This window comes from Ambystoma mexicanum, chromosome 9 (genome assembly GCF_040938575.1).
Source record: "Ambystoma mexicanum isolate Mex_15411 chromosome 9, UKY_AmexF1_1, whole genome shotgun sequence".
Taxonomy (NCBI): domain Eukaryota; kingdom Metazoa; phylum Chordata; class Amphibia; order Caudata; family Ambystomatidae; genus Ambystoma; species Ambystoma mexicanum.
Window position 1 is genome coordinate 1,511,442,071 of NC_090931.1, and position 22,823 is coordinate 1,511,464,893.

The 22,823-nt window shown below is 46.1% G+C and overlaps 1 protein-coding gene across 1 annotated transcript in view; it reads left to right on the plus strand.

The window, feature by feature from the left end:
* The window catches only part of LOC138487547 (zinc finger protein 850-like), a 387,415-nt gene extending 367,629 nt beyond the window's left edge, over positions 1–19,786 (plus strand). Inside the window, exon 5 of the mRNA XM_069614030.1 lies at positions 12,623–19,786. Within this exon, the coding sequence (XP_069470131.1) occupies positions 12,623–13,954 (1,332 nt within the window). The 3' untranslated portion in view covers positions 13,955–19,786. The remainder of the gene's footprint in view (positions 1–12,622) is intronic.
* The last annotated feature ends 3,037 nt before the right edge of the window (positions 19,787–22,823 follow it).

Consider the following 22,823-nt stretch of genomic DNA (forward strand, 5'->3'; position numbering starts at 1 on the left):
CTGGAACAAGATAAACCTACTAACTGAGCTAAAGATGACTATCGCCTAGAGGGGGATTACATGCATCTGCAGACCATTGCGATCTGCTGGAACCAGATAAATCTACCCACTGAGCTAGATATGACTAGCGCCTCTAGAGGGGGATTTAAATGCATCTGTAGACCATTGTGATCTGCTGCGAGAACCAGATAAACCTACTCACTGAGCTAAAGATGACATGCGCCTCCAGGGGGATTAAATGCATCTGTAGACCATTGTGATCTGCTGCTGGAACCAGATACACCTACTCACTGAGCTAACGATAATTAGCGCCTCCAGGGGGATTAAATGCATCTGCAGACCATTGTGATCTGCTGCCGGAACCAGATACACCTACTCACTGAGCTAAAGATGACTGCGCCTCCAGGGGGATTAAATGCATCTGCAGACCCTTGTGATCTGCTGCTGGAACCAGATAAACCTACTCACTGAGCTAAAGATGACTGGTGCCTCCAGGGGGATTAAATGCCTCTGCACACCATTGTGATCTCCTGGAACCAGATAAACCTACTCACTGAGCTGAAGATGACTAGCGCCCCCAAGGGATTAAATGCATCTGCAGACCATTGTGATCTCCTGCTGGAACCAGATAAACCTACTCACTGAGCTAAAGATGACTCGCGCCTCCAGGGGGATTAAATGCATCTGCAGACCATTGCGATCTGCTGCTGGAACCAGATAAACCTACTCACTGAGCTAAAGATGACTAGCGTCTCCAGGGGGATTAAATGCATCTGCAGACCACTGCGATCTGCTGCGGGAATCAGATGAACCTACTCACTGAGCTAAAGATGACTCGCGCCTCCAGGGGATTAAATGCATCTGCAGACCATTGCGATCTGCTGCTGGAACCAGATAAACATACTCACTGAGCTCAAGATGACTAGCGCCTCCAGGGGGATTTAATGCATCTGCAGACCATTGCGATCTGCTGCAGGAACCAGATAAACCTACTCACTGAGCTAAAGATGACTCGCGCCTCCAGGGGATTAAATGCATCTGCAGACCATTGCCATCTGCTGCTGGAACCAGATAAACCTACTCACTGAGCTAAAGATGACTAGCGCCTCCAGGGGGATTAAATGCATCTGCAGACATTGTGATGTGCTGGGGGAATCACATGAACCTACTCACTGAGCTAAAGATGACTAGCGCCTTCAGGAGGATTAAATGCATCTGCAGACCATTGCCATCTGCTGCTGGAACCAGATAAACCTACTCAGTGAGCTATAGATTACATGCGCCTCCAGGGGGATTAAATGCATCTGCAGACCATTGCCATCTGCTGCTGGAACCAGATAAACCTACTCGCTGAGCTAAAGAGGACTGCGCCTCCAGGGGGATTAAATGTATCTGCACGCCATTTTGATCGGCTAGGGAACCAGATAAACCTACTCACTGAGCTAAAGATGACTGGTGCCTCCAGGGGGATTAAATGCATCTGCAGACCATTGTGATCTCCTGCTGGAACCAGATAATCCTACTCACTGAGCTAAAGATGACTAGCGCCTCCAGGGGGATTAAATGCATCTGCAGACCATTGTGATCTGCCGCTGGAACCAGATAAACCTACTCACTGAGCTAAAGATGACTAGCGCATACAGGGGGATTAAATGTATCTGCAGACCATTGTGATCTGCCGCTGGAACCAGATAAACCTACTCACTGAGCTAAAGGTGACTAGCGCCTCCAGGGGGATTAAATGCATCTGCAGACATTGTGATCTGCTGGGGGAATCAGATGAACCTACTCATTGAGCTAAAGATGACTAGCGCCTCCAGGAGGATTAAATGCATCTGCAGACCATTGTGATCTGCTGCTGGAACCAGATAAACCTACTCACTGAGCTAAAGATGGCTAGCGCCTCCAGGGGGATTAACTGCATCTGCAGACCATTGTGATCTGCTGCAGGAACCAGATAAACCTACTCACTGAGATAGAGATGGCTAGCGCCTCCAAGGGGATTAAATGCATCTGCAGACCATTGTGATCTGCTGCTGGAACCAGATAAACCTACTCACTGAACAAAAGATGACTAGCGCCTCCAGGGGGTGGGAATTAAATACATCTGCAGTCCATTGTGATCTGCTGGGGGAACCAGATAAACCTACTCACTGGGCTAAAGATTACTAGTGCCTCCAGGGGGATTAAATGCATCTTGCATCTGCAGACATTGTGATCTGCTGGGGGAACCAGATAAACCTACTCACTGAGCTAAAGATGACTAGCGCCTCCAGGGGGATTACATGCATCTGCCGAACATTGTGATCTGCTGCTGGAACCAGATAAACCTACTCACTGAGCTAAAGATGACCAGCGCCCCCAGGGGTTTAAATGCATCTGCAGACCATTGTGATCTGCTGCTGGAACCAGATAAACCTACTCACTGAGCTAAAGATGACTAGCGCCCCCAGGGGGATTAAATGCATCTGCAGACCATTGTGATCTCCTGGGGGAACCAGATAAACCTACTCACTGAGCTAAAGATGACTAGCGCCTCCAGGGGGATTAAATGCATCTGTAGACCATTGTGATCTGCTGCTGGAACCAGATAAACCTACTCATTGAGCTAAAGATGACTGCACCTCCAGGGGGATTAAATGCATCTGCAGCCCATTGTGATCTGCTACTGGAACCAGATAAACCTACTCAGTGAGCTAAAGATGACTAGCGCATCCAGGGGGATTAAATACATCTGTAGACCATTGTGATCTGCTGCTGGAACCAGATAAACCTACTCACTGAGCTAAAGATGACCGGCGCCTCCAGGGGGATTAAATGCCTCTGCAGACCATTGCGATCTGCTGCTGGAACCAGATAAAACTACTCACTGAGCTAAAGATGACCGGCGCCTCCAGGGGGATTAAATGCATCTGCAGACCATTGCGATCTGCTGCTGGAACCAGATAAACCCACTCACTGAGCTAAAGATGACCGGCGCCTCCAGGGGGATTAAATGCATCTGCAGACCATTGCGATCTGCTGCTGGAACCAGATAAACCTACTCATTGAGCTAAAGATGACTGCACCTCCAGGGGGATTAAATGCATCTGCAGCCCATTGCGATCTGCTGCTGGAACCAGATAAACCTACTCACTGAGCTAAAGATGACTAGCGCATCCAGGGGGATTAAATACATCTGTAGACCATTGCGATCTGCTGCTGGAACCAGATAAACCTACTCACTGAGCTAAAGATGACCGGCGCCTCCAGGGGGATTAAATGCCTCTGCAGACCATTGCGATCTGCTGCTGGAACCAGATAAACCTACTCACTGAGCTAAAGATGACCAGCGCCCCCAGGGGGATTAAATGCATCTGCAGACCATTGTGATCTCCTGGGGGAACCAGATAAACCTACTCACTGAGCTAAAGATGACTAGCGCCTCCAGGGGGATTAAATGCATCTGTAGACCATTGTGATCTGCTGCTGGAACCAGATAAACCTACTCATTGAGCTAAAGATGACTGCACCTCCAGGGGGATTAAATGCATCTGCAGCCCATTGTGATCTGCTGCTGGAACCAGATAAACCTACTCACTGAGCTAAAGATGACTAGCGTCTCCCGGGGGATTAAATGCATCTGCAGACCATTGTGATCTGCTGCAGGAACCAGATAAACCTACTCACTGAACTAAAGATGACCAGCGCCTCCAGGAGGATTAAATGCATCTGTAGACCATTGTGCTCTGCTGCTGGAACCAGATAAACCTACTCACTGAGCTAAAGATGACTAGCGTCTCCAGTGGGATTAAATGCATCTGCAGACCGTTGTGATCTCCTGCTGGAACCAGATAAACATACTCACTGAGCTAAAGATGACTGGTGCCTCCAGGGGGATTAAATGCATCTGCAGACCATTGTGATCTGCTGGAACCAGATAAACCTACTCACTGAGCTAAAGATGAATGCGCCTCCAGGGGGATTAAATGTATCTGCAGGCCATTTTGATCGGCTGGGGAACCAGATAAACCTACTCACTGAGCTAAAGATGACTGGTGCCTCCAGGGGGCTTAAATGCATCTGCAGACCATTGTGATCTCCTGCTGGAACCAGATAAACCTACTCACTGAGCTAAAGATGACTAGCGCCTCCAGGGGGATTAAATGTATCTGCAGACCATTGTGATCTGCTGGGGGAATCAGATGAACCTACTCACTGAGCTAAAGATGACTAGCGCCTCCAGGAGGATTAAATGCATCTGCAGACCATTGCGATCTGCTGCTGGAACCAGATAAACCTACTCACTGAACAAAAGATGACTAGCGCCTCCAGGGGGTGGGAATTAAATACATCTGCAGTCCATTGTGATCTGCTGGGGGAACCAGATAAACCTACTCACTGGGCTAAAGATTACTAGTGCCTCCAGGGGGATTAAATGCATCTTGCATCTGCAGACATTGTGATCTGCTGGGGGAACCAGATAAACCTACTCACTGAGCTAAAGATGACTAGCGCCTCCAGGGGGATTACATGCATCTGCCGAACATTGTGATCTGCTGCTGGAACCAGATAAACCTACTCACTGAGCTAAAGATGACCAGCGCCCCCAGGGGTTTAAATGCATCTGCAGACCATTGTGATCTGCTGCTGGAACCAGATAAACCTACTCACTGAGCTAAAGATGACTAGCGCCCCCAGGGGGATTAAATGCATCTGCAGACCATTGTGATCTCCTGGGGGAACCAGATAAACCTACTCACTGAGCTAAAGATGACTAGCGCCTCCAGGGGGATTAAATGCATCTGTAGACCATTGTGATCTGCTGCTGGAACCAGATAAACCTACTCATTGAGCTAAAGATGACTGCACCTCCAGGGGGATTAAATGCATCTGCAGCCCATTGTGATCTGCTACTGGAACCAGATAAACCTACTCAGTGAGCTAAAGATGACTAGCGCATCCAGGGGGATTAAATACATCTGTAGACCATTGTGATCTGCTGCTGGAACCAGATAAACCTACTCACTGAGCTAAAGATGACCGGCGCCTCCAGGGGGATTAAATGCCTCTGCAGACCATTGCGATCTGCTGCTGGAACCAGATAAAACTACTCACTGAGCTAAAGATGACCGGCGCCTCCAGGGGGATTAAATGCATCTGCAGACCATTGCGATCTGCTGCTGGAACCAGATAAACCCACTCACTGAGCTAAAGATGACCGGCGCCTCCAGGGGGATTAAATGCATCTGCAGACCATTGCGATCTGCTGCTGGAACCAGATAAACCTACTCATTGAGCTAAAGATGACTGCACCTCCAGGGGGATTAAATGCATCTGCAGCCCATTGCGATCTGCTGCTGGAACCAGATAAACCTACTCACTGAGCTAAAGATGACTAGCGCATCCAGGGGGATTAAATACATCTGTAGACCATTGCGATCTGCTGCTGGAACCAGATAAACCTACTCACTGAGCTAAAGATGACCGGCGCCTCCAGGGGGATTAAATGCCTCTGCAGACCATTGCGATCTGCTGCTGGAACCAGATAAACCTACTCACTGAGCTAAAGATGACCAGCGCCCCCAGGGGGATTAAATGCATCTGCAGACCATTGTGATCTCCTGGGGGAACCAGATAAACCTACTCACTGAGCTAAAGATGACTAGCGCCTCCAGGGGGATTAAATGCATCTGTAGACCATTGTGATCTGCTGCTGGAACCAGATAAACCTACTCATTGAGCTAAAGATGACTGCACCTCCAGGGGGATTAAATGCATCTGCAGCCCATTGTGATCTGCTGCTGGAACCAGATAAACCTACTCACTGAGCTAAAGATGACTAGCGTCTCCCGGGGGATTAAATGCATCTGCAGACCATTGTGATCTGCTGCAGGAACCAGATAAACCTACTCACTGAACTAAAGATGACCAGCGCCTCCAGGAGGATTAAATGCATCTGTAGACCATTGTGCTCTGCTGCTGGAACCAGATAAACCTACTCACTGAGCTAAAGATGACTAGCGTCTCCAGTGGGATTAAATGCATCTGCAGACCGTTGTGATCTGCTGCTGGAACCAGATAAACCTACTCATTGAGCTAAAGATGACTAGCGCCTCCAGGGGGATTACATGCATCTGCAGACCACTGCGATCTGCTGGAACCAGATAAACCTACCCACTGAGCTAGAGATGACTAGCGCCTCCAGGGGGATTAAATGCATCTGCAGACCATTGTGATCTGCTGCTGGAACCAGATAAACCTACCCACTGAGCTAAAGATGACTAGCGCCTCTAGAGGGGGATTTAAATGCATCTGTAGACCATTGTGATCTGCTGCGAGAACCAGATAAACCTACTCACTGAGCTAAAGATGACATGCGCCTCCAGGGGGATTAAATGCATCTGTAGACCATTGTGATCTGCTGCTGGAACCAGATAAACCTACTCACTGAGCTAAAGATGACTAGCGCCTAGAGGGGGATTAAATGCATCTGCAGACTATTGTGATCTCCTGGAACAAGATAAACCTACTAACTGAGCTAAAGATGACTATCGCCTAGAGGGGGATTACATGCATCTGCAGACCATTGCGATCTGCTGGAACCAGATAAATCTACCCACTGAGCTAGATATGACTAGCGCCTCTAGAGGGGGATTTAAATGCATCTGTAGACCATTGTGATCTGCTGCGAGAACCAGATAAACCTACTCACTGAGCTAAAGATGACATGCGCCTCCAGGGGGATTAAATGCATCTGTAGACCATTGTGATCTGCTGCTGGAACCAGATACACCTACTCACTGAGCTAACGATAATTAGCGCCTCCAGGGGGATTAAATGCATCTGCAGACCATTGTGATCTGCTGCCGGAACCAGATACACCTACTCACTGAGCTAAAGATGACTGCGCCTCCAGGGGGATTAAATGCATCTGCAGACCCTTGTGATCTGCTGCTGGAACCAGATAAACCTACTCACTGAGCTAAAGATGACTGGTGCCTCCAGGGGGATTAAATGCCTCTGCACACCATTGTGATCTCCTGGAACCAGATAAACCTACTCACTGAGCTGAAGATGACTAGCGCCCCCAAGGGATTAAATGCATCTGCAGACCATTGTGATCTCCTGCTGGAACCAGATAAACCTACTCACTGAGCTAAAGATGACTAGCGCCGCCAGGGGGTTTAAATGCACCTGCAGACCATTGTGATCTGCTGCTGGAACCAGATAAACCTACTCACTGAGCTAGAGATGATTAGCACCTCCAGGGGGATTAAATGCATCTGCAGACCATTGTGATTTGCTGGGGAACCAGATAAACATACTCACTGAGCTAAAGATGAATAGCGCCTCCAGGGGGATTACATGCATCTGCAGACCATTGTGATCTGCTGGAGGAACCAGATAAACCTACTCACTGAGCTAGAGATGACTAGCGTCTCCAGGGGGATTAAATGCATCTGCAGACCACTGTGATCTGCTGCGGGAACCAGATAAACCTACTCACTGAGCTAAAGATGACTAGCGCATCCAGGGGGATTAAATACATCTGTAGACCATTGTGATCTCCTGGAACCAGATAAACCTACTCACTGAGCTAGAGATGACTAGTGCCTCCAGGATGAATAAATGCATCTGCAGACCATTGTGATCTGCTGCTGGAACCATATAAACCTACTCACTGAGCTAAAGATGACTAGTGCCTCTAGGGGGAATTAAATGCATCTGCAGACCATTGTGATCTCCTGGAACCAGATAAACCTACTCACTGAGCTAGAGATGACTAGTGCCTCCAGGATGATTAAATGCATCTGCAGACCATTGTGATCTCCTGGTGGAACTAGATAAACCTACTCACTGAGCTAAAGATGACTAGCGCCTCAACGGGGATTAAATTCATCTGCAGACTATTGTGATCTCCTGGGGGAACCAGATAAACCTACTCACTGAGCTAAAGATGACTAGCGCCTCCAGGGGATTAAATACATCTGTTGACCATTGTGATCTGCTGCTGGAACCAGATCAACCTACTCACTGAGCTAAAGATAATTAGCACCTCCAGGGGGATTAAATGCATCTGCAGACCATTGTGATCTGCTGCTGGAACCAAATAAACCTACTGGCTGAGCTAAAGATGACTAGCGCCTCCAGAAGGATTAAATACATCTGTTGACCATTGTGATCTGCTGCTGGAACCAGATAAACTTACTCACTGAGCTAAAGATAATTAGCACCTCCAGGGGGATTAAATGCATCTGCAGACCATTGTGATCTGCTGCTGGAACCAAATAAACCTACTCACTGAGCTAAAGATGACTGCACCTCCAGGAGGATTAAATGCATCTGCAGACCATTGTGATCTGCTGGGGAACCAGATAAACCTACTCACTGAGCTAAAGATGACATGCGCCTCCAGGGGGATTAAATGCATCTGCAGGCCATTGTGATCTGCTGGGGAACCAGATAAACCTACTCACTGAGCTAAAGATGTCTAGCCCCTCCCGGGGGATTAAATGCATCTGCAGACCATTGCGATCTGCTGCTGGAACCAGATAAACCTACTCCCTGAGCTAAAGATGACTAGCGCCCCCAAGGGATTAAATGCATCTGCAGACCATTGTGATCTCCTGCTGGAACCAGATAAACCTACTCACTGAGCTAAAGATGACTGGTGCCTCCAGGGCGATTTTATGCATCTGTAGACCATTGTGATCTGCTGCTGGAACCAGATGAACCTACTCACTGAGCTAAAGATTACTAGCGCCTCCAGGGGGATTAAATGCATCTGCAGACATTGTGATCTGCTGCTGGAACCAGATAAACCTACTCACTGAGCTAAAGATGACTAGCGCATCCAGGGTGATTAAATACATCTGTTGACCATTGTGATCTGCTGCTGGAACCAGTTAACCTACTCACTGAGCTAAAGATAATTAGCGCCTCCAGGGGGATTAAATGCATCTGCAGACCATTGTGATCTGCTGCTGGAACCAAATAAACCTACTCACTGAGCTAAAGATGACTGCGCCTCCAGGGGGATTAAATGCATCTGCAGGCCATTTTGATCTGCTGGGGAACCAGATAAACCTACTCACTGAGCTAAAGTTGACTGTTGCCTCCAGGGGGATTAAATGCATCTGCAAACCATTGTGATCTCCTGGAACCAGATAAACCTACTCACTGAGCGAAAGATGACATGCGCCTCCAGGGGGATTAAATGCATCTGCAGGCCATTGTGATATGCTGCAGGAACCAGATAAACCTACTCACTGAGCTAAAGATGACCACCGCCTCCAGAAGGATTAAATGCATCTGCAGACCATTGTGATCTGCTGGGGAACCAGATAAACCTACTCACTGAGCTAAAGATGACTAGCGCCTCCAGGGGGATTAAATGCATCTGTTGACCATTGTGATCTGCTGCTGGAACCAGATAAACCTACTCACTGAGCTAAAGATAATTAGCACCTCCAGGGGGTTTAAATGCATCTGCAGACCATTGTGATCTGTTGCTGGAACCAGATAAACCCACTCACTGAGCTAAAGATGACATGTGCTTCCATGGGGATTAAATGCATCTGCAGACCATTGTGATCTGCTGGGGAACCAGATAAACCTACTCACTGAGCTAAAGATGTCTAGTGCCTCCAGGGGGATTAAATGCATCTGCAGGCCATTGTGATCTGCTGGGGAACCAGATAAACATACTCACTGAGCTAAAGATGTCTAGCCCCTCCCGGGGGATTAAATGCATCTGCAGACCATTGTGATCTGCTGGGGAACCAGATAAACCTACTCACTGAGCTAAAGATGTCTAGCGCCTCCAGGGGGATTAAATGCATCTGCAGGCCATTGTGATCTGCTGGGGAACCAGATAAACCTACTCACTGAGCTAAAGATGACTAGCGCCTCCAGGGGGATTCCATGCATCTGCAGACCATTGCGATCTACTGCTGGAACCAGATAAACCTACCCACTGAGCTAGAGATGACTAGCGCCTCTGGAGGGGGATTTAAATGCATCTGTAGACCATTGTGATCTGCTGCTGGAACCAGATAAACCTACTCACTGAGCTAAAGATGACCGGCGCCTCCAGGGGGATTAAATGCATCTGCAGACCATTGTGATCTCCTGGAACCAGATAAACCTACTCACTGAGCTAAAGATGACTAGCGCCTAGAGGGGGATTAAATGCATCTGCATACCATTGTGATCTCCTGGAACCAGATAAACCTACTCACTGAGCTAAAGATGACTAGCGCCTCCAGCGGGATTCAATGCATCTGCAGACCATTGTGATCTGCTGCGGGAACCAGATAAACCTACTCACTGAGCTAAAGATGACGTGCGCCTCCAGGGGGATTAAATGCATCTGCAGACCATGTTGATCTCCTGGGGGAACCAGATAGAGCTACTCGCTGAGCTAAAGATCACTAGCGCCTCCAGGGGGATTAAATGCATCTGCAGACCACTGTGATCTGATGCGGGAACCAGATAAACCTACTCACTGAGCTAAAGATGATTAGCGTCTCCAGGGGGATTAAATGCATCTGCAGACCATTGTGATCTGCTGCTGGAACCAGATAAACCTACTCACTGAGCTAAAGATAACTAGCGCCTCCAGGTGGATTAAATGCATCTGCAGGCCATTGCGATCTGCTGGAACCAGTTAAACCTACTCACTGAGCTAAAGATAACTAGTGCCTCCAGGGGGATTAAATGCATCTGCAGGCCATTGTGATCTGCTGGAACCAGATAAACCTACTCACAGAGCTAAAGATAACTAGCGCCTCCAGGTATGGGTAATCGCTTCTATTGAGCGTTTCCAGCTCCTGTGGTTGTCTATGTGTATACTGCTATGTATTCTTTATTCATGAGCATGTGAATCCATGCCAGACCCCATGCTGGATAAGTAACAAGTTTCTTACTTGTAACTGTTGTTCTCCAGCATGGGTCTGGCATGGATTCACATGTGAAGCCTCCCTCATGCCCCTCCGCGGCTCTTCTTGGTCATTACGTGCTACCAAATCTGAAGATGGCTGCCACAGGAGGGGCTTAGGGAGAGGGCGGTCATTGGCTGGGGGAAGTATGACCCGGAGCTCAGTGATTGGTTTATAGAAAAAGACAGTTTGTAAGTGAAAGTGAAACTGATTTTGCTTTTACCGAGGATTCCTGGCCTGACGATGGGGAATATTCATGAGCATGTGAATCCATGCCAGACCCATGCTGGAGAACAACAGTTACAGGTAAGTAACTTGATCCGTCTTTAGGATCAGTTGGTTTAACATTTAAGGCATGTTGTTCAGTTGTCATTTCTGGCTCATGGAATTCGTGGTCACTGTTGGCTTTTGATGCACCAATTCTTCAGTTTGTCTGGCAGCAGCGTCTCAACCCATCAGACACCTTGACCTTATCTTCTGTGGACTTGCATAAACACACCACGATCCTGCAGTAAGAGATACCTCAAAGGGCAGAGTATAAAGTCTTCTCACACTGTAATGACAGGCGCTGGGCTCACTTGGGAACAATAGGAAGGGTGTTGTGGCTCTCCCATCAGCTGCAAGACATGCAAAGTTTACTCTCCTTTTCCTGATGGTTCTAAAGCACAAGGGGACCTTTCCAGGAAAGCTCTTTCCATCGGTCCTGCAGCTGAACTTGGAAAACGTATGAGTTCTCTGCCCAACCTTGCACACCACCATGCCCACTGTGATACAATGCTTCTCCTGACGGGAGCTGCAGGAAATCGTTGTGCTTTCTCTCTGCTATCCTCTTCTGCCTATACCCCAGGGACCACTAGAAGAAGGTGAAAAATGGTGCTCACTTGCCAGGGGATGGGGGGTTAACAAATCCCTGCTGCCATTAGCCCTGTGTGTAACGCTAGGTGCAACTGCAGGGGGTGAGGAAGAGAAAGTTGAAAGTTGCACATGTACTTGCTACAGCTGCTTACCTTTTGTAGGCTGACCACTGCTGTCGCCTTCTCTGCAACCCCGACTCCCCAGATCAGTTAACTTGTTTGGAGTGTTATCCTGTCTGCACACAGGATTTGAAATGTTTTTTGTTATGCTGAAGTGGCACAGTGCCACCTACAGGACGAAACAGGGAATTTCACAAGCAACTGCGGTGTGCTTCATGCGTAAATTATACGCAAAAAATGAATAAGTATGGCCTATGTACATGATGTAAAATGAACCTGTAAGCACCTCATCTGTTAGACTTCCCTTAACTAATGAAACCCCCAAACTGACTCTAGTTTAGGGGGAGTGGGAAGGGGTGATATCTTTCCTACTCGCTTTTATGGTTGTGAATAATAGAATGTTGTATGTTTTTTTTACATATCGGATGAGCAAGTCAATTGTTTCAGGTTGTTTAGTCAATTTATTACAAAGAACATCATGACATTTTGAAGAAATATGGATGTTAATCTTTCCTTTGTTTTTTTGACATCTATGGAATATTGTACATGTAAATCACTATAGTATTCTCCTACCTCTTAGTGAAGCCTTAGAAAGGTTTAATGTGTTAGAATTATTGGGGATTCAATTGTGTACAACACGAATGTACAGTTCTGCATTAGATCTATTGATTTTTAGTTTGTACAATGACATCAAGTAATACAAGTGGCCTTTGCTTCTTTCAACAGAGAATGAGCAGCCATCAGATGATCCATGCTGGGGAGAAGTCCGACGAGTGCATGGAACGTGATGAGCACTTTCATCACGCAGCTCAACTGAAAAGGCATCAGACATCCCACACAGGGGAAAGACCGTACCAGTGTACAGAGTGTGAGAAAAGCTTCACTTGTAAGTCACATCTGTACAGGCATCAGAAGATCCATACCGGGGAGCAACCATATCCGTGCACGGAATGTGGTAAAAGCTTCACTGAGAGCTCGCATCTGATCCAGCATCAGAAGAGCCATACTGGGGAGCGACCGTACCAGTGTACAGAGTGTGAGCAAAGCTTCACTCAGAAGTCACATATGTACCAGCATCAGAAGATCCATACTGGGGAGCGACCATACCAGTGTACGGAGTGTGGTAAAACCTTCACTCAGAGCTCAAATCTGTACAGGCATAAGACGATTCATACTGGGGTAAGGCTGCATCAGTGTACAGAGTGTGAGAAAAACTTCACTCGTAAGTCACACCTATACAGGCATCAGAAGATCCATACTGGGGTGAAACCATACAAGTGTACAGAGTGTGAGAAAAGCTTCATCCGGAGCACATACCTGCAAAGGCATAACAAGATCCATACTGGGGAGCGACCATATCCGTGCATGGAATGTGGTAAAAGCTTCACTGAGAGCTCACATCTGATCCAGCATCAGAAGAGCCATATTGGCGAGCGTCCATACCAGTGTACGGAGTGTGGGAAAACCTTCACTGAGAAGGCAAGTCTGCACCAGCATCAGAATATCCACACTGGGAAGCGACCATATCAGTGCACAGAGTGTAAGAAAAGCTTTACTCATAGGGCAGGTCTGTACTGCCACCATCAGAAAAGCCATACTGGGGAACGACAATATCCGTGCACAGAATGTGGTAAAAGCTTCACTCGGGGCTCACATCTGATCCAGCATCAGAAGAGCCATACTGGGGCGCGTCCATACCAGTGTACGGAGTGTGGGAGAACCTTCACTGAGAAGGCAAGTCTACACCAGCATCAGAATATCCACACTGGGGACCGACCATATCAGTGCACAGAGTGTAAGAAAAGCTTCACTCATAGGGCAGGTTTGTACTACCACCATCAGAAGAGCCATACTGGGGAGAAACCGCACCAGTGTACAGAGTGTAATAAAAGCTTCATTATGCACTCACATCTGATCCAGCATCAGAGGAGCCATACTGGGGAGCGACCGTACCAGTGTACAGAGTGTGGGAAAAGCTTCATTTGTAGCTCAAGTCTAAACCAACATAAGAAGAGCCATACTGGGGTGCAACGATATCCAGTGGTCGAAGTGATATGACATGACGTGATGAGTCGTTTATAAGTTCACACAAAAAGAAAGTAGTGGAACTGTGCAATTTGTTGAGAACATGTGCTGGCTGGTAGGGGTGTGGCTAGATCATGCAGAAAGGTATTTTTTGTACTATTTCTTTCTATGCCTTTCATTTAATTACAACTACAAGCTTCTGGGCTCCTAAGACCTGGAACTCATTACCACTGTCGATAAAAAAATGGTGGATCCATCAGTATATTTAAAAAACAACTCAAGACGTGGTTGTTCGATGGTGGCACTGAGTAATCTATGCTCCTTGTTGTGGTCTTCTGCCCTGTTGCCTGCTTTTATGTTTCTTTGTGGCATCTGTCCATGTGAGCGCCATGAGGCCTTTGGGTGATATTGCGCAGTACAAAAACCAATATAGATAGAACTACTAGGTAATCACCCAACAAGTATATAGCAATTAGGGCTCAATTTCACCGTTTAATGCTGACCCGGCTCTATTGAATGCATTTTGTTCTAAGTACCAATCAAATGCATTAACAGGGAGACATCCTCATAGTTACTGTACATACACCCTGAAAATGATGGACTCTGGCCAAAAGAACAGAAATGGCTCAGGGAAGGAGTGAAACACCCCAGAAACGAATGGGTTGAAGACCAGAAAACACACTTTAAAAGAAAGGAAAAATAAGAACCTGGCAACACACACAGACTATTGATTGATCTATGAATGGGCTCCTGTGCAACTCGGGCATTCTAGAGATGAGCCTTTCTAGCAGTGGCGGCTAGTGAGTATTTGAATTAGGCGACATAACATTTTTCATGAATATGAATGAATGACAGAACATAGCATGGGAGCCTCAGAATCCTTTTCAAATAATGGATTCACATGGTGCATTTTACAGCACACTTTCTGTGTAAAACGACACAGTAGACAATAAGGTGTGTAGGGTAGCATATGGAGAAAATCAAATAGATGCCAGGCCACCAACAGTGCACAGGAGCCTTTTCCAACACATTTTGACGATGCCTTTGCCCACAATATATTCCAGTATTCTGTAGGTTTAAAACAAATTAATGCTGATCATGCAAATGTATGCCAATATCTCCATTGACGAACATACTCATGTGTGATTTGTCCTTAATGGCAGCAAGTATATTATAAGAAAACACATGTAAGAAAATACTAGAAAACATGCACATGCTGGCTGCACCAATGTAGATTAGTAGCCCCTCTTGAGAATGCTTGCGTTGGATTTTCCTATAATGTCAGTAGAAATACATCTCCCAGCCGCCCCCAATCAGTAGACCTAATTCCCAGCCAGCACCCCAAATGCACCTTCATACACATTCACATTGCACTCATTCTACTATTGAGATATGTACTAAGATGCTACAACGTTTATGGTGCACTATCATGCTCCCATTCACACGAGTAACCATACACTGCAACGTACACACTGCATTCTTATTCACAAGTGCGGTTAAACAGACTACCAAGTGCAAACCTATTGCATTGTGAAACCTATGTCCACTATACAGGACTATAGAAATTTAGGTTTAGCTTGAATCTCAAATCTAGATGAAGCCTCCATCTTTGTATATTATATTTGAAACCTTGTGTATTGTGAAGCCTGGCCCTCTCAGGACTCCCAAATCTAGGCATTGAGCCTAAATTGTAAATGTTAGTTGCTAGACATAGAACCCATTAACCAAAAAGCTGACATTTCTGCATAGGTAGCCCACAAAAAAATAAATCGCACAACCACCTCGTGCACAGCAAACCGCACACACTTCACCACACAAACAACATACAAACAACATATAAGCCGCATCAACAGCACACGAGGACTGACATCAACCCGATACTCGCACCCAAGCTCCGTGCACGGTGGAAACGGAACTGCAGCTGCCAACAGAATACCACTTCTGTCACTATCCTACTCCTTCTTCACCCTACTAACTTACCCCATTTGCAGATCTGTCAGAGCGCCTGGAGACCAATTCAGGTTGGTGACGGTCCACGGTACAAATACCTTTAACATTAACATACAGATGTCTGTTTATTTTGACACCTGTGTAACACCATAGCCTCAGAACTCCCACCAACTCCAAGGCCGCCACACCCTGCAGACAGGAGTCGGGGGGGGGGGGGGCGGTGTTTTCAAACAACTCACCCCTCCTGTTCCTAATAAACCGTGTAACTGGTTCAGCCCTAAATTGCTCCCCAGTCCCTTGTAATGCACAGGAAAGCACAGGTGCAACACCTCATAGTTTTAGGCCCGCAGTTCCCCAGACTGCATTTCCGGTGGCGCTTTACGACGCTGTGAGGGCAAAACACCCTCGAGTATACATGATGCACTGGGCATGCACGGCTGGGTTTCTGTATGCCATCAAGTATATTAGTTTAGGAACTTCACATTTTGTTTACATTGCGCACAATCTTACCATATTACTATTTGCATGTCAGGTTGGCCTATTATATATATTTACCAAACAGACCTAAGAAAATATGTGGTCATGTTCCTAAGCAGCTGCTTCATCATTTAAGTCTGTAATCTTGGCGGCAAAATAGTTTTTACTAACTGTGCCTTGTAAGCCAAACTACAAGTCCGTAGAAGTGATTCATTTTGCAGTGTGTTCTTTTGTAATTAAAACGTTATTTCTTTTGAGACAGACTATAATGTTGCTCCATGTATAATATAACCAGTGACCAGTATTGCCTGCACCTGTCACAAATATATTTCTTTGCTTACCAATGGAAAAATCTTTACATGTAACTGTCACTTCCAGCAATATCAAAAATTAGGCAAATTAAGGGGTTTTGTACATTGTTTGCTGCACAAGGCCTGTCAAATCCAAGAGCCAGCCCTGGTGTGGGGTGTGGTTTAAAAATCTGGGAATGGAAAGCGGTAGGGGAATGTAATCGACAGACTACCTGTACAGGTGCCCACCCCATAGCCTGCTATACAGACTACCTGTACAGGTGTCCCCCCTCCCCAGAGCCTGCTAGACTGACTACCTGTACAGGTGTCCCCCCTGCCCCCCAGAGCCTGCTAGACTGACTACCTGTACAGGTGTCCCCCCCCCCCAGACCCTACTAGACAGAGACTACCTGTACAGGTGTTTCCCCCCCGCACATTTATATCACGTGTATTTAGAATGTCATGTTAATATGAGCATGTTGCAGGAGGGATGCAACCTAATTTGCATTACCTTCTCCCACTACCCCCAAATACACCTATTCGTCCCCTACTGCATTTGCACTCATACTAGTAACCTTTCATTTACACCTACCAGTGTGAGGCAGGTGCCAATCACACACACACATAGAATGGCCTTGTTCCCATAGTGCCGATGTGGAACTGATGCTAGCATCTACCAATCTAGCTAGGTTCTACTTTTCAGATCGCTTCCAGCTGCTAAAGATGAAGTAACAATAACATGTGGCGTGCTGGCAGCTCCCCCACTCGTGCACAGCGCTTTCAATCACATTTGAATTTATAGTCGCGAGTCTGCTCTTCGATGAATAGCGTTTATTTTCCAAAACCTTTTACCTCATCCCCAGCTCTGCACTTTCTGTTAATATTTGCACGTGTAACTTTTGAGACGTTTTATACATTTTATCTGTAGAAGAATTTACTAACAAGCCGGTAAAATATGCTTATCAAAAAATCATATCTATCCTTCTTGACTTCAGGAGGGATCATGCCATGGAAGTGCATTTGCATCTAACTTGTCTGTTACTCTGCATGTATGTAATCAATACAATTTATCCTAATAAAACTGTGACAATTCCAAACTGCTGACATACCTGCAGAGCAGACTACTCTTAGTCACAGTGGCCGTGAGAGGATTCCACGCTACAGCCTCCTAGCACATAGCAAAATACATGTCATGCACCCATTATCTAGAAGTAGCATTTGGGGGCTAAGGTCGGGGGGCAGGGTTCACACAACACAAAGCCTGTGTAATCCGAGGGAAGGGCAGCGTGAAAGCCGCAAGGACTGAGGAGTCCTACTGGGATCCTCGTCACTCACAGGCAGCAGTGAAGGGACCCCGGACGTGATGTCATCTGCTTCACCTGTGCACGGTCACCAAGTAGCGTAAGGTGAAGTTACACATTCAGTCAAACATGTTGCTAGGCCCTGAAGACCCTCGCATATGGAAACCAAGGCACAATCACCATATACTAGTGATACGACAGGCACGAGATTTGGTTTCCCAAATAGTATGGTTTATTGCAAAAAGGTATGCTCAGGCAGCCGACTGGGGTCTAACGTCTCGCAACGTGTGTCACCCAGACCTCGTGAGACTCAGAGAGCAAACATCATATGAACAGTTATATATATATATACAAAATAGCAGCCTTCAAGGCACATCAGAACCGCCCATAATGTATCTTCTTGAGCTAGGGTTCGGTGATTGACAGTTATGACAAGTTTCTTATAGTTGGCAAAAGTTGCAGACATAGTTCTTGTTATTAAGAACACAAAGCACTTGTTCTTTTAAGATATGTTCGCGAGAGAGACACATTCCAAACACGTTATCTGCCAGTTTCTATTTGTGAGCTAAGGGTCAGCCTGTTCTAAGGAAGATCCACGAAGGAGGACCGCTAGAAAAGTCTAAATCATGTTTTAACTGCCTGTTTCTACAGCTGGAGGGAGATGGGCCGGCACCTGTGCCGTTGATTAAATGCAGTTTCTGCTTGCTTTCAAGGACTCGGTGACGGAGGAAAACAATGTATTTCTGTACTGTTTGGCATTCCTGTCTGGGCTGTTCTTTCAACATTCAAGCTGTGGCCTCGTAATGTGTATGAGCTTTCAGAATATAATACGTTTTGCAAAGCATTTTAACAGGAAAAAAGCAAATGGCGAATGTTACACAAGATGGACGCCCTATGGTTATACTGACGAGTCTGTGCTTGCGATGTTGGTTATGTGATGCGATTGGTTTACGGCCAACATAATATACCTTGTATGTTTAGTTAGGGTCATTTTCTAGATTTACAAACCCTCCTTTTGGCTGTAAGCTAAGAGTATCATCCATACATCTGATCTTCATCTGACCATGTATATAATTCTGAACTACACATGCTACTGTAATCGTCATCTTCAAAATTAATTGACATGAATTCTTTCATTTTGTTTATATTCTTATTCAACCTGGGAGTTCCTTTTTCGGTTATCGTGTGCACATTCATTTGTTATTTCAGAGCAAAAGATTGGTAGGCAATGTATGCAACAACAACAGGCCATGAGGATTCCAAGTAATGTTACTAAGATTGCAAATAGCTTCCATCCCCATGAGCGCAGTAACTCCCAAAACCATGAGCTTATATTCAGCTCCCAACCGCCTGTCGGGGTATGAATCTCAGAGCTCAGAATGTGCAATTTCTTGATCGCTTCAAAAATTGTAAGGGAGGAGTCACTTAAAAATACACGGCATGCTGACCCCACGATTTTACACACACCTCCACGATCGGCCAAGATTATATCAAGAGCCATTCTATTTTGAAGTGTCATTAATCTAACTGCCTTTTCTTCTAATGTCATGTTATATAATATATCAGTTGTTCCATTTATCATTTTTTCTAATACCCTGGACAGTTTTCTTATATTCCAAGAGTTTATGGCTTGACCCCCAGAATGGGATAAATGATTTTGCTATGTCCTCTGCAATTAATCCTGTGTCATCCCGCCGTGGCCTAGATCTGGATAATTGGATATGTCTGACGTTTTGGAAAGGAATACACCAGGGAAAAGGATCCCCAAGTAACCAGTCCCTCCCCAGTTTCTAGGCAACCAGGGATAAGCTTGTTCTCCACATATGAAATAAACAGCATCACCTAAATATATTGGTTCTTCTTCTTTCTCAAGTACTGCAATATTCATGCGTCTAGTGAATGTCCCTTCTTTTGTAAGCAAAATGGGACAGTACGCGGGCTGTAATTAATAGTATAGAGGGGGGCACAACGTCCTTGTTCCCTACTGGATTCATGTGAAAAGTGATTACAGATGATTTATAAGGCACATAAAGTCTATCTACTGGTCTTACCAGCGGTTTAATTATCCTTGCCCTGTTAAATATGGAACAACCCACTGGTTCCATTATCACTCTTTCTAACTCATCTATGTTTGTTCCATCTAATTGACCTTTATTACTCTTATTCCATTTCCCATAAAATAGTGCACTCAATGATGCATAACATGCCGTATTAAAGGGTAATAGCTGTACATACCAACCCATTCCTTTCCCGCCATGCTGGGGTAGATGGGAGCAGACCCAACAATTTGTGCTATTCAGGATTGCGTGAGTCATATTCATGATCAAAAGCAATGTGTTATTATCATACCCTCTTCTGTGTCTTTCTTCTAATGGAGGGAGAGTATAAGAGAGCACATGGACCGGACTGTCTGTGGCAGGAATATTGGTAGCAGGCAAAAAAGAGTTTAACGGATGCACAGTTTCCAGATACCATAGTATAGGGATCAGTGTAATCAGAATGCAAAATAGTGTTATAATTATCAACATATATTTCCTACAGCAAATTCTTCTATGTATCTTTTTAGTCTCTATTTCTACAATATCATCAGCGTTGGTGCAGGAGGGAACAGGAGTAAGTATAGGCATTGTCTGCAATCCTTATCTCGGCAATGTTCGTCGCGAATAATTTCTATACAGCAGCACCCATTTAAGCAGCAAAGCGTCCAAAAAAAACAGGAAAGCGTCTAGGCCAGTTCTCATTAGCCTGCTTAATAAAGGAATAGCAAGCTTATTGGGAATCTACACAGTGTTGATTGATTTATTTATTTATAGAGCGCTTTACACCAAGGCGCTGTACAATGGAACAACAAGATACAATATAACAACAACAAAACTTAACAATGGGAGCAAAAGTTACATCTTGAATCATTCAACAAAACAGTGCGAAGAGCAATTAACTGACGGGAAGGGGAGTGGGAAAAGGTGGGGGGGAGTAGGAAATGGGTAGGGCGAGGGAAAATGGAAGAGAGAGAGGAGTAGGAGAGGGGGAGAGGAACCGGATGAAGGGAAAGGAGGGGGGGAGGGGAAGTGGAGAGGGCAGAGGGGGAGTTTTCAAGGAGGAGAATGGAGGAGGAGGGATTTAAGGGAAGTGCGAAATGAGGTGAAGGTCGTGGTAGAGCGGATTGTGAGAGGGAGCGAGTTCCAGTGCAGAGTTGCAAGGAGTTGGAAGGAGAGGAAACGGGAGGAAGCGCAGGGGGATGGAGGTACAGTGAGAAGGAAATGGTCAGCGGAACAAAGGGAGTGGGAGGGGGAGTAGAAGGAGAGAAGAGAGGAGAGATAAGGAGGAGCAAGACCATGGAGGGATTTGAAGACAAGGTAGAGAAAGTAAAATGTTAGGTGTAAGTGGAAAGGTAGCCAGCTAAGGTGAGAGAGCGGGGAAGAGATGGAATCTTCGGAGGTAAGGAGACAAAGGGTACGAACAGCAGAGTGGTATATGGATTTAAGAGGGGCAAGCTGAGATGCGGGAAGTCCAAAGAATAGAGAAGAGCAGTAGAAGAGGCGGGAAAAGATGAAAGAGGAAATTCGGAGTTTGGTGGCATGGAATGTGAGGGAGGTTTGTGTTCTCCAAAGCGTTGAAGCAACCATCAGTTGTGTTGGTATCATATGCGCCCTGCTTGTACCACAGGGTGATCACATTGGTCATTCACATTTCAAAGGTAGCGTCAGGAAGCCGCGTTCCGGAGCTTTCAATTTGATGCAGATTGATACAGCTCCCACGCTCCACTTCCCTAGGCCTCTGATTCACAATTTATCTGTGTCGGGAATAGAGGCAAAACAAACACACAGATCAGATCACTTCCGATTTTGAGAACGTAGGTTGTACCTTATTGCTCCAGGTACTGTGTGATCAATGAATAATGCATTTCCATTTCCAGTAACAGATTTTGTGTCAGCCTGTGATGCAATGGGTGATGATGCAACAGTGGTCGGGCAAGGCTGAGGCACCTTTGGCCCTTTCATCCTTTTTCCAATCTCCCCAGGCCTGTCCTCAGGCTTAGGAAGCACGTCTGGCAGAGAACTAGCAATCGTGTCTTTTCGATCGAGTGCAGCTGTTTCTTTCTCGGCGTTTGGATCAGGCAGCTCTTTCAAAGGGAATGGAATTATTTTTGTGTATGACACATGGATCCACACCTTACAACCATCTACTCGGACTGCAGTCTGTGTTGCCAGGAGGACCTGATAGGGGCCCTTCCACCTCGGTGCAAGTGAAGATTTTCGCTTGATTCTTTCTCAGCACCCAGGTGTATTTGACAGGAAGAGCCTCCTGCACCTGCTAATGAATCAAATGCAATTTCTGAGTTAACATGTTACAATAAGTGCTGAGCAAAGGGTATTCAATTTCATTTAAACATTTAGGCAGTGGGGCGCTCCAAACATTCACGGGTCTCCCCATTACGATTTCGTATGGGGAGAGTCCAGTTCTTGCCTGTACAGACGTTTGCATGCACAGCAAAGCTAATGGCAGCCCATCAGGCCACTTCAGCTGACTCCCTGAACATATTTTGCTAATTTTATTTTTTAAAAATACCGTTCTGGCGTTCCACAAGACCGGCAACAAAATGCGGGCCGTTGTCTGACCATATGACTCGTGGCAGGCCAAATCGGGAGAAGTATGAGCTATGCTCATTGCTGTGCAATCCTTGAGTGGATAGGCCTCCACCCATTTGCTAAATGCACAGACCACTATAAGGACGTACTTGAGATTCTGACACCTTTCCATTTCTATGAAATCAAAATGGATGACTTCAAATGGCAAGAGGGGGGCCAAAACTACCTACTGGTGTAGCTGTTCCTTTTCCAATGTTATGTTGCAAACAGGTCATGCAGTTCTGGACTAGTCATG